Source organism: Felis catus, chromosome D2, assembly GCF_018350175.1.
Source record: "Felis catus isolate Fca126 chromosome D2, F.catus_Fca126_mat1.0, whole genome shotgun sequence".
Classification (NCBI taxonomy): domain Eukaryota; kingdom Metazoa; phylum Chordata; class Mammalia; order Carnivora; family Felidae; genus Felis; species Felis catus.
Genome location: NC_058378.1, coordinates 35,462,109 through 35,474,800, shown reverse-complemented (window position 1 = coordinate 35,474,800; position 12,692 = coordinate 35,462,109). Strand labels below are relative to the sequence as shown.

Here is a 12,692-nt window from a genome sequence, read left to right as displayed (position 1 = left end):
GAGAGAAAGAGAAAGAGTGTGAGTGGGGGAGGAGCAGAGAGAGGGGAGAGAGAGAATCCAGAGCAGGCTCCAAGCTGCCAGCACAGAGCCCATTGCCAGGCTTGATCTCACGAACTGTGAGATCATGACCTGACCCAAAATCAAGAGTCGGATACTGAACCGACTGAGCCACCCAGGCACCCCTGGCCATATGTTAATGTGTGAAGGATTGGGGGCATGAGGGGTGTGGGGAGAGGGGCACCAGTCTTCTCATCAACTACATTGTAGGGTCTGCTCTAATGCAGATGATAATCCAGCAACTCACCCCATTTTTTTCTTGGCTTTATTTCAATATCCCTCTAGACAGTGTGAAATATTATCTCCCACACTTATTAATCATCTATCTCAGATGTCTTTAGATATTTGATTTTTGCCCCCTGCTGAACCTACATCTTCAGAGGTCCCTTTTGCTTCCTTAACCTTGACTTGGTCTGGGGTTAGGGCAGGGGCTGGGACCACCCCCTGGTCTCCTAGCTAGACAGAAATCATTCTTCGCCCGTTGTCAGTTCCAGAATCTCTGACTCCTTTAGTTCCTGGGGTAACTGCAGAAGGGCCTTTTGACCCTGCTGCTCTGACTCCAGCACTTGACAGCAAGGACATTTGGGCCCTGACATTTTGACCTTTTATACACTCAGGTTCTGAGTCTCTACCTTGTGAATATTCTTTGCACCAAGAAATCAGTAAAAGCAGTCTTTCACAATGAAACATACTAGTAGAAATAATCCCCCTAAATAACACTGGTAGTAGCTAAACGTGCAACTTGTGGGGAGGATTTTTGGTTTGCAGAATACAGAGTTGCAGAGGACAATATAATGACCCCAACACAAGAAGACTCTGTTAATGAAGTATATGGGGAGACTGGTGACCCCTCCCCCCCAATCTTTCACACATTAAAGTATGCTCAAAGTCGGGGTGGGGGGTGGTGACAAGGATGGGGAAGGATGGAAAAACACCTCATTCATTATAAGGAACTGTAGGAAGCCCTGGAAAGATTTTTTTCTTATGCTTATTTATTTTTGAGATACAGAATGCCAGTGGAGGAGGGGCAGGGAGAGAGGAAGACAGAGAATCCCAAGCAGGCTGTGCACTGATAGCAGTGAGCCTGATGTGGGGCTCAAACTCATGAACCCTGAGATCGTGATCTGAGCTGAAGTCAGGCACTCAACCGACTGAGCCACCCAGGTGCCGCAGCCCTGGTAAGATTTTAATAGAATATTAGAGAAGGCTTGACAGGACTATGGCCCTCAGCACTTAAAAGGAGAGTCATAGTAGTAGGGCATGGTAGGGGGCTCCTGGAGCAAAGAAACCTAGAGCCAAGGAGGCGGGGTTGACAGAAGGCACCACCAGGAAGAAAGACCTGGGAGTAACTGTTGGATTGGAAATATTTTGGGCATCCTAATATCATCGAGCATTAATAAAAAAACATTTATTTATTTTTGAGAGCATGCATGTGTGAGAGAGAGTGGAAGTGGGGCAGAGAGAGAGAGAGGGAGAGAGAGAATCCCAAGCAGGTTCCTCGCCATCAGCGCAGAGCCTGATGTGGGGCTTAAACCCATGAACCGTGAGATCATGACCTGAGCCCAAACCAAGAATTAGATGCTTAACTGACTAAGCCATGCAGGTGCCCCCTATCATCTAGCATTTTAAAAGTATTTACCACGTACCAGGCACTGTGCTAAGTATTTTCCATACTTCATCTCACATAATCCTCATAACCACAAGAGGACACCATTATGATTATTTTCCCCACTGAAGCCCAGAAGGGTTGGACACTCGTTGGAGGCCTCACATGAAATGACACAATGCAAATGAACCCAAGCTTACAGAGTCTCTATCTGCTGTGTTTCACTGATCACAACCCACCCATACTGCAGCATCTATTCCATCGACCCCCCCAGAGATGGCTGCCCAAACTCCCGGAAAAAATGGCAGTGGAGAGTCCGTCTCCAGTCTGGGTGCTCCCAACCTTCCCACAGGCCCCACATTAGCTGGCAAACCTCCCCTGTTCCAGTCGTTCTGGAACAGAGTCCAGGGCAGGGCCCCACAGACACCTGGCCTCGTCCATCCCAAGAACACAAAGCTGGGAAATCCCCCTGTCTGTCCCCGCCCTGACAGCCATGTGTCCTGCCTCTGTGGCTGGGCCAGGGACAAGCGTGTGGGCTCCAGGTACAGGTCTCCCAAAGTCAAGGGTTTCAGGTCACACTGGCACATCATTTTGCAAACAGATGCCACGGGTCTCTTCTCAGACCGGGCAGCACGCAAGGTCAGCGTCAGCAGATCTGACCCTAAAAATAGGCTCTTGGATGCCAGTCGAGGTGGCCGGGTGTGCAGCTGCCACACACCCCACAGACCAGCACCTCCTGACCCAGCCAGGCCCCAGCGCACACAGGTAAGGACCTTTGGTGGGGAGGCTGACTCCTCTTGGGTCCAGTCAAGTGTTCTTTGGGGATCTGGGTGTGGGGCTTAGAAGACCCCTTTCTACTCAGTTTCTAGAGTGGCAGAGAAGAGCTGACATTCTTTTAGTATGATAGGTTTCTTGTTGCCCCATCTTTCTCTAGGGACTCCATGAATTTTCTCCACTTCCCTCCCTCTAAATCTGAGCTTCTAGTTCAGTGACCATTTCTAAAGGATAATGGGGTGGGTTAAAGCTCATTGGGCCCTTGTGAAGCACTGGATGGATTGTATCACGTATCGTTTCCAGCAAAGTTCTACATTTGTCCACTTAGCTAGTGGAGGGGTAAAAAATCTCAGCAGGAGGGGTGACAGAAACACTGTAGTGACTCACATCATGTGCAGGGCAGCACAAATGACAAACACGGCACTCAAAATCCCAGAAGTGAGAATTCTTTCTGTGTTCTGGATAATGCTAGGCATCATTTGGAAAGAGTGAGTGGCCATTTTTAAAGCTTTTCCCAGTCCTGGTGGGAGGACAAGGATGGGGATGACCGCCCTGGTAAAGGTGGGGAGATTGGGTCACGGAGGGACAGAGTCACTTGACCAAGACGGCAGCGTGTGTAGATAAGAAGGTGGGAAGTCATACTGTGTCTCAGAGCAGGGTTCACCTCGTAGACTCTGGTGCCCTTTTCCTGTGGCCCAACCGCTCCTTGTGAGCCTGGAACCTGAGAGCTGTGGGGATTGCGAGCTCAGACTGTTCAGGAAAGCCTGAAAATGTTCAAGGGAAAAAGCTACCAAGTCAGAAGGGAGGGGGCATGAGGTGCATGTTTAGAGAGGCCTCCTCACTTATGGCCCCAGCACCGGAGTGTCCCTGGTACTTGGTATTTGTTCAGTTGCCCTGACCTATGGCTTGTAGCCCCTCCTTGTTCTATTTATGAGAAAATCACTTTGGTCCCACCAAGGGACATTTATAAACAACAGTTGAAGGGCTTCTGAGCTGAGTCTTGTACAGGGAAATGAGCCTTGGGCCTGGGGTTGGGGATTGGGATGTGGGAGAGGGTCTGAAGACTTAGGGGCCTCTTTAGGGGGCAAATGTGTGTGGAGGGTGACAAGGGAGGCAACGGTTCTCCACCATGTGATAAGCTGGAAGCCCTTACTGGGAACATTTCTATCCTAGGATGGATTGTGTTGGAGGGGACTCTGAGTCCTCTCTGAGGGTGGGGTTCCTGTGGCTACTGTCTATCCCACAAGGGGTGAGGAGCAGAGCAGGGGCACTGAGGCTGGAGGCTTGGCTGTTAGCATTTCCTGTAACCCTGCTGAGGCCAGGCTGAGTCCACTTGGGGAGGGGGCAGCCTGCCCTCCATAGAGCCAGAGGTTGGCTCTGCACAACCCTTGTGAATCTGAATGTTTCCTGGTGCTGATGTGTCAGGCATGGTTCCAAAAGCTTTTCTTATAAGTATTAACTCACTTACTCCACAGAACTGCAACAGCCCTATGAGGGAGGTACCTCATTATCTCCATTTTCAGACGAGGAAGCTGAGACACAAAGAAGTGAAGTGGTTTGCCCACATCATACACCCAAGACAGTAGTCAAGGCCAGAATCCAGTGTATCTTAGAGTCTGATGGCACAGGCACTGTGCTCTGGGGCCCCTTGGTGGGGTGGGAGCAGGGGTGACATCTCACTCTCCCGCTTCCCTTGATGCCTGAACTCCAACCTGGGTCTGGTCCCCAGGGAACAGCCACTCCAGATAGTGGGGCCAGGGGTCACAGCTCCATTTGTCCTTTGCAGTCTGCCTCCAGAGCAGACGGTGTTTGAATTTTTGCTTCCAGTGACCCTTGATCACTGTAAGTGGGTCCACCAAGTCCACAGTAAATAGGAGGTCAAGTCTCATAGCAGTCTGGCACGGCCACCAGACATCAACAAGATGGAGAGAGTCCTTTCTCCTCCTCCCCAAAGCCTTCTTATACTTTGCACACGAGCAAATGAGCCCCATCACCCATAGGAAAATGTTCAGGCTTATTTATGCCCCATCCCATCTGCCATAACAACACCACAAAGATGCTTGGCCCTGGCCAAACTGTTCTACCTATAGTCCCTACTTTTGGCTCAGAACTTAGCTTCCAACACAGTTGGGAATTCTCTATCCAGCCTCCCCACTGCTTCCTTGTCCCCTTTCGTGGAACATTTTCTGGGCCCGTGTCAATGTACCAGAGAGTTATATCATCTCATTTAATCCAGGAACCAGTTAGGTGGATACTATCCCTATCCTCAGATGAGGAAGCTGAAGCCCAGGTATTGAGACTCCAAGGCCAGAGAGAGCTGTCTCCACAACTGCACACACTCTGGGACGCACACACTCTGGGACGCACACACTCTGGCAGCACAAAACTGAAAGGCCCAAGCCCACCCTCAGGAGTGTAAACTTTGTGGCCAAGAATATAATGACTGTCTACTGACATGGGTTGGGATACGTGGCTGCCTGGGTGGAGCCCAAGTCTTACCACCTGGTGTCATGTTACTAATCTCTGACCCTCATCTGTAAAGTAAGGACAGTCATTCTCTGTCTAGGAGGTTTTGAGAGCAGATTATCACTGGGCACACAATAAAAGTAACAATGGGGGCACCTGGGTGGCTCAGTCGTTAAGTGTCCAACTCTTGATTTCAGCTCAGGTCATGATCTCGCGGTCTTTACTGATCAGCACGGACCCTGCTTGGGATTCTCTCTCTCCCTCTCTCTGCCCCTTCCCCTCTTGTGCTCGCTTCCTCTCACTCTCTCAAAATAAAGAAATAAACATTAAAACATATAAAAACAAATAAAAGTAATAACCGTATGATCATTTCCCTGGGTCCTGCCAGGCCTTGATTTCTCAGTGAAATTTCATGGCAGCTTCAAATGTGAGTACTTGGCCAAAAACCTTCCCAAGGCCCAGAGCCTCCTCTGTACAGTACTCAGAGACAGGCCTAGCGAGTAATAGTGGCCTAGATGGGGAAATGAAAAGGTGGCGGGCCCACGGTGAGGGCCACACTTCTGTAGTCCACCCCACCTCATCTTTTCTGGCCTCAAGGAAGCCTCATGTTCTGAGGTGATGCACAGTGGGAGATAGCTTTTGTAAGTTGTGGTCTAAAAGGCCATCTATTCCTGAATTCACGAGCTGTGAAACTGCCTACAGTATTTCCACACATCTTCAGAGGAGGCAAAAAGCTGAGCCGCTTAGGAGTCAGGAACAACAACGCCATGGTCTCTTGTCCCTGTACTAGAGCCTCCTCTTCCTCACCCGGGGCCAGGCTGCAGAGGTAGTCCATCCCAGCCTGCTCCCGTGTCTGAAAAGGAAGTAGAGTATGGGCGTCCAGCCTCCTCATGGTTTCCGGGAGGCTCAACTCTGCCAAACCAAGATTGGGGAAATCAATTAGGAGTTCATAAATTACCACCCTGAAGCGCTTTGAAACCATTTGAAGAGTTAATCAAACAAGTTATGACATCAACACCATCACAGAAGGAATATTAAATTACCTCTTTAAATGAAAGCATTTCTGTTTTTTTAATAAAAGGACTTTATATTAATTCACATAATTGCCTCCTGTTAACATACTTGCCAGAATCCAAAAGAAAAAAAAAATCTGTTAAACTTGGATTGTGTCAGATATGTTAAGAATTAAATTATAGGCAACAAAAAATTCCTGGGTTTTCACGTCCAGGTTTTAATTTTTTTAAAATCCACAACTTTTATTTTCTAGTTGGGATCACTTTTGTAGATTTAAGATGCGTAAAGACAAGCACTGACTTGCAGTAAATTAAAAATGTTTATTTATATACATACACCGCTGCCAAATTCCATCCCTTCACATACCTCAGCAGAAGGTATCACTCTCCTAATAGAGAAATTTATCCAACCACAGTAACATTTTTACTCTCCCTCTTCTTTCAAGGCACATTCCAAGCCCCACTTGGGTGGTGTCATGGAAGAACTGTGGTGTGCATGTATTTAAATACAGACTAACTTTCCCCCATGATCCCAGTGCATCAGGAAGGTAAATACGCAATGTACACACATGCACAGATACAGAATGACTTCAAAGGGAGAGGAGACTGTCTGAAGATTAGTTTATAAATTGCTCCATTAGGCCAAAAGCCTCTAGAAGGCAGAGACCTCTCTGGGCCAGCCCATACCTGGTGCATAACAGAGGGATGTGTGAGGAAAGCCTGGAGGTGGAGGGCAGGGCCAGGTCTAACGGATGAGGTGAAGCCAAAAAGAAAACAAAGCCACTCATACTCATTTTTGACCCACCAGAGCTAATGTTGGCTGACTCAGACTAAACCGAGACTAGGTAAGGCAAGTCAAGGATGCTGGCTCTGACGCCATGGGACAAGGAAAGGGTGCTGCCCTCTTCACCTGAGGTCTGTCCACAGTCAGAGGGGAAGGAAGTTTCAGAGGTAGATTTACCCCAAAGCTTCAGAACCCCACACTTACATAGCCCTCTTCCAAGCCCTGCACCTATTTGGTGGGGGGAGAGGGCACAAGTGAGCAGAGGGAGAAAGAGAGAGAGAAGTGGGACTCACCTGAAGCGGGACTTGTGTTTTACCAGAAGTGTGGCTTTGTGCCCACCTGATGCGGGGTCTGAACTCATGAACTGTGAAATCATGACCTGAGCTGAAGTCAGATGCTTAACCCACTGAGCCACCCACATGCCCTTTGGTTTTCCTTTTTCTTTTCTCTTTTCTTTTCTTTTTTAAATGTTTATTTGTTTTTAGAGAGCGAAAGACAGAGAGCAAGTCAGGGAGGGACAGAGAGACAGGGCAACAAAATCTGAAGCAGGCTCCAGGCTCTGAGCTGTCAGCACAGAGCCCGACGCGGGGCTTGAACTCACAAACTGCAAGATCATGACCTGAGCTGAAGTTGGACACTCAACCAACTGAGCCACCGAAGCACCCTGGTTTTCCTTTTCTTATACAAATTGTGTAAGCTTCAGGACACACAAAACTTAATTCTCCCCTGGTTTCTCAGGAAGCACTGAGGGATTAGAATGATTTTCTGACATGACCTACTCTGCTACCAGAGGCCTCGAGCAGGACACGGCTCTGCCTTTGGGGAGCTCACACTGACTGGGAGGGCACTCGGTGCCATGCAAGATGTAAGGAACACCTGGCTAGGCCTTGTCCTGAAGGTCACCTTCCTGTGCCTAATCCACAGGTTAGGGTGAGCATCTCCTTTGTCCAGAACAATCCTAAAATAGAACTTGCACAGACTTCCCCCATCCCTTCATATACTCAAGTAATACATGTTCAACACAGAAATTTTAGGATAGATTGTTTCTTAAAAGAAAAAAGAAGAAGAAGAAAAATCACATATAATTTCATCATCCTAAAATAAGTATATAACCAGTGTTAATTATTTTGGTGAACACTGAACATACTTCTGGTCTCTTCTCTCTACCTGCTCAAGCCTCTTTCCCTTTGATTTCTCAAAACCACCACCAACACAGCTGCCTGTTGCATCTAACAGTTTCAAGGTTTAGGGTGACAAAAAAGAGGGCTGACATGGCTTTAGGGCACTGCCCAGTGAAGCACGGGGAATCCTTGCTCTCCCCAGAACCGTACGCCCTGGACACTACACACATGGCTGTCTGCGACCCTCCCACCCTTCCCACCAGCAGGGCCCCTCACCTCTTCTGGAATGTTCTAGGAGGCTCAGAACCCCCCCCCCCTCCCCCCCTGTACAGAACAATTTAGCTCTCTTTGAGAGCATCACCATCTTCCCAATCATGCTTCGGGAATTAACTTTTTCTCATCCAAAGGGTCCTCAAATGGTAATTTTTGTTGAGCAGGAGGCCTGTTCTGTGACTCACATTCCATGGTTACCTGGCCAGCTTTGTAGGCATAGGGGTCTGCATAGAGATTTCATTTTCCCACTGAAATAAGTAATGAATCTCTCTACCTGGCTTCTCCCATCCTCCACCTTAGAAAGAGTTTAGGTTAGGTTTTTTGTTTGTTTGCTTGTTTTTTTAAATGTTTATTTATTTTTGAGAGACAGAAACAGCATGAGCAGGGGAGGGGCAGAGAGAGAGAGAGGGATACCCAGAATATGAAGCAGGTTCCAGGCTCTGAGCTGTCAGCATAGAGCCCAATGTGGGGCTCGAACTCATGAACCGTGAGATCATGACCTGAGCCGAAGTCAGATGCTCAACAGACTGAGCCACCCAGGTGCCCTTTTTCTTTGTTTTTAAAACCATCTTTCGCTTCTTGTTACAGCTCCGTTTTTTAAAATGTGTATTTATTTATTTATTTATTAAAGTTTATTTATTTTTGAGACAGAGAGAGACAGAGCATGAATGGGGGAGGGGCAGAGAGAGAGGGAGACACGGAATGGGAAGCAGGCTCCAGGCTCTGAGCCATCAGCCCAGAGCCCGACGCGGGGCTCGAACTCACGGACAGTGAGATCATGACCTGAGCTGAAGTCGGACGCTTAACTGACTGAGCCACCCAGGCGCCCCAAAATGTGTATTTATTTTGAGAGCGAGAGCATGCTCTGAGGAGCAGGGAGAGGGGCAGAGAGAGACAGGGTGGGAGAGAATCCCAAGCAGGCTACATGCTGTCAGCACAGAGCCTGACACGGGGCTCGATCTCACAAACCATGAGATCATGAGCTCAGCTGAAACCAAGAGTCAGTCACTTAATGGACTGAGCCACTCAGGCACCCCTATAACTCCATGTTATCAAAGAAGAAAGTGAAGCTTAGGGAACATGAATTATGTAGATCTGAGAGTCTTGAGTAATTGTTGGAGCTGTGAGAACAGAGAAGGGCCTCAAGCCAGTGAATACAGGGAGAGAGGGACAGGGAGGGAGAGGGGCCCCAGGAAAGAGCCAGGTCCTGGGAGCAAGTAAGATAGAGTGGAAATCACAAATTAGAAGTCACAGGCAGCTTCCTGCCCAGCTGTTCTGTTTGGTCAGCACAGTTTAAAAATATAGACATGGTTATTTATTATAAAATATGATTATTTATTCAAAGACTCCCAAAATAGAAAACAGAAAAATCTCCCTGAGTCCTGCCACTTGCTCACAGCATTGACATTTTGATGTTTTTCTTCTAGTTTAAAAAACAAAACAAAACTATATAAGGTGTTTTGTTTTGTTTTTACATAAAGTCAAATCATGGTGTTGCAATTATAGTTTTGAATTCATTCAAAGCCTTCCCTCATTGGGCAGGGGAAATCTTTAACCAAACGTTAAGCTGTACCATTGAAAATTCTGAAACGGAGTCAGAATTAAAAAGGGGTCCCTGTGTTAATTATTCCTGGAAATAGTACCTGAAAGTCAGGGCCACCATTTCACAGAGAGAAATGCCACTCTAGGCCTTAGTGGTCAAGTATCACTTGGCCCCTGAATTCTCTGTCATCAAAGTATCTTCAAATGTTTTAAAATTAGCAGTAAGTATCTTAGGTTAGTTTCCCTCAACAGCTGACCCTGAGACGAGGGTTTGGGTTCAAGTTATTTGCAAGGTGCTCCAAGAGTGTGGCGCAGAGTGAAGCAAGTCTGAGGGAAGAGAGCCAGCACGGGACTTGCATGAGGTTACCGATCAGGGCAACTGGGGCTGGAGCACAGGGCGGAGCCTCCAGGAGACCGTGGAGAACAGACTTCCTGAGATCCCACTGAGATCCCACTGAGCAAGGAGGGGCGGTGGTGAAGCTGGGGTACTCCTCCACCAACTCCTGCCCCTCATTTGCAAATAACTTTCTGAGGGTAACTCCTCTTATTTTAGGCCCGACCAGCACAAAGACCAGAAAATACCCTCGAGCAAGGAAATACAGGGGCTTGAGGGAGGATGCCTTTTGTGCAGGAGGGAACTGCCCACTTCTACCCCAGCAATCTGAGCTGAGGAATGGAACAGGGCAAGGACAGCATCTCCTTCAGCTGTCTACATTTAAAAACCAGTGGATTTCTCACAAAATTCTGGCTTTCTGACTTCTTATAAAAATATCAGACAATCTGGCTTACATTCCCACAGGGAAGGGCAAGCAGCCGCACCCTTCAGGGGAGCATTTGTTTTCTATATTACCACAGTCCCTACCACTCCCTGTTGTCTCCTACCTGAGGCCAACTGTTAGGTTTTTTTTGTTTGTTTTATTCTTTAACATGCACCTTACCTCCCCTCTATGTTACCTTCCTGGCCCCTCCAGGAAGGAGCCTGAGTCTGCTATCCTTTGAGGAGGAGACAGGCTGATGCCATACATACGCCGAGTAGCCTTCAAGTTGGCATTTGGTTTCCTGGGACCGAACCTTTAAATATGAAGCTGTAACAGAAACCTGGAGGCCTCTCTTGACAACCTGCCCAGTTCTCATTATGACATTTAGCCCGTGATTGATATTGTGTGTGTCATCAAGACCTTGGCAGTTAATCTCTGGGTCGAATCTATGGAAACCAAACAGAACAGATTTGTCTTCCCCTTCCATTTTGGCTGTGGTCTGGGAAACAGACGCTCTCGGCTTCTCTGAGATTCAGAAATTTGGGAGCCATGCAGAGAGGGATGCACACAAGCCGCCTTCAGGATTTGGAAAGATTACAGGTCTGTGGTTTCTGGACTGTTCTGCGCTTTGTTCTCTTCCCCCATCAAATCTGCACACTGGAGGATAATGGATCCCAGAGCTCCCTCTGCGTGCCAAGCCGCTCTGGGTAGACCGCACCACTTCCTCTTCTGTCTGGAAATCCAGCCGAGGCTTTCAGCACGGAGATGGGGTTGGGGATGGCTCCTTCCACAGTGTAATGAAGGAGCAACAGCTTCAGCAAGGGTGAGGTCAGCTTCAGTGATCAAAGGAGGCAGGCAGAGGTTTCAGAATGCAGTTTACTCCAGCATCACCCTAAAATCACCTCTTCTGAGGCCTCCTTAGTGGCAGACAGGGTTTTGTGGGCTGTCTCCTGCAGCAGAAATTTCTGGCCATCCCTGAAAACAACTCCTCCCTTTGTGACTGGAAACACCAGCAGTCAGGCCCTAGAGCAGAGTTTGGGCCTAAGCAACCACAGGAGACTATCCATCCTGCATTGTGCACTTTGCTCACCTTTGTCCCTCCTCCATTGGCTAAAAGGCTCAGTCCTGCCTCATCAGCTCTGGCTGAGTCCCTAGCACAGGCCTCGCAATCCCTCATTCATCCACCCTTCAGTCATTCATTCACTCCCTCCATTCATTCACTACATGTCAGACACTGGGCCTAGAGAAATCAACCCAGGGCAGGGAATCTCCAGGTAAGGTCATCCAGCTCTTCCCTCCTCCCAGCCCTGCACCTTATTCTGGGCTAAAGATATGGCCTCTACTTCAATGAGAAGATAGAACATATTTTGAACACCCTTGCTATCCTTCTCTTGACTCACCAGCTCCTTGACTCTCTAGCCACGTGCTTGGGCAATCATTATCAGTCCTCAATGAGCATCAGACTTACTTGGGAGCTTGTTAAAATACAGACTCCTAGGGGCACCTGGGTGGCTCAGTTGGTTAAGCGTCCGACTTTGGCTCAGGTCATGATCTCATGGGTTGTGAGTTCGAGCCCTGCATCAGGTTCTATGCTGACAGCTCAGGGCCTGGAGGCTGCTTTGGATTCTGTCTCCTTCTCTCTCTGCCCCTTCCCACTTGTGCTCTGTCTCTCTGCCTCTCAAAAATAAATGAATGTAAACAATTTTTGAAAAAAAAAAACTACAGACTCCTAGGTCCTTGGCTCTGGTCGAGGGTGCCACCCAGGAATCTGTATTTCTGGCAAGTGCCAGATTATTCAGACAGAGGTGGTCTTTAGATCACACTTTGAGAGAATCCACAGAAGGACCACCTCTGTTGCCCCAACCCCCAACTCAGGACACTGCAGGAGAAAGTCACAGATCCTGGCTTCCCAGGATCCCCAAAGACACACTGCTGGCTAGTGATCCTTTAATTCATCCGCTGTAAACTTGGGAGAATCCAGTTCCCCAGAGCAGTTTCAGCCCTCTCCTTTTCTTCCTAACATTTAAAAAACCATTCTTTTAATGTTTATTTATTTTGAGAGAGAGAGAGAGAGAGAGACAGAGTGTGAGCAGGGGAGGGATAAAGAGACAGAGGGAGACACAGAATCCAAAGCAGGCTCCAGGCTCTGAGCTGTCAGCACAGAGCCCGATGTAAGGGCTCCAACTCACAAACTGCGAGATCATGACCTGAGCCAAAGTCAGACGCTCAACTGACTGAGGCACCCAGGTCCCCCTCTTCTTAACATTTTTTAATGAAAAATTTCAAAGACACACAAAG

At 48.2% G+C, this 12,692-nt stretch overlaps 1 protein-coding gene across 2 annotated transcripts in view; it reads left to right on the top strand.

Annotated features, from left to right (window-relative positions):
- Positions 1-2,221: 2,221 nt before the first annotated feature.
- The window catches only part of DUSP29 (dual specificity phosphatase 29), a 35,432-nt gene continuing 24,961 nt past the window's right edge, over positions 2,222-12,692 (top strand). Inside the window, exons 1-2 of one of the 2 annotated variants that reach the window (XM_006937901.5) lie at positions 2,222-2,428; positions 10,608-10,994. Coding sequence is in view for 1 of the 2 variants with exons in the window: in XM_003994074.6 (XP_003994123.4) it covers positions 2,265-2,428 (164 nt within the window). In the remaining variant the exon portion in view is untranslated. The remainder of the gene's footprint in view (positions 2,429-10,607; positions 10,995-12,692) is intronic. The other variant, XM_003994074.6, reaches the window with a different exon arrangement.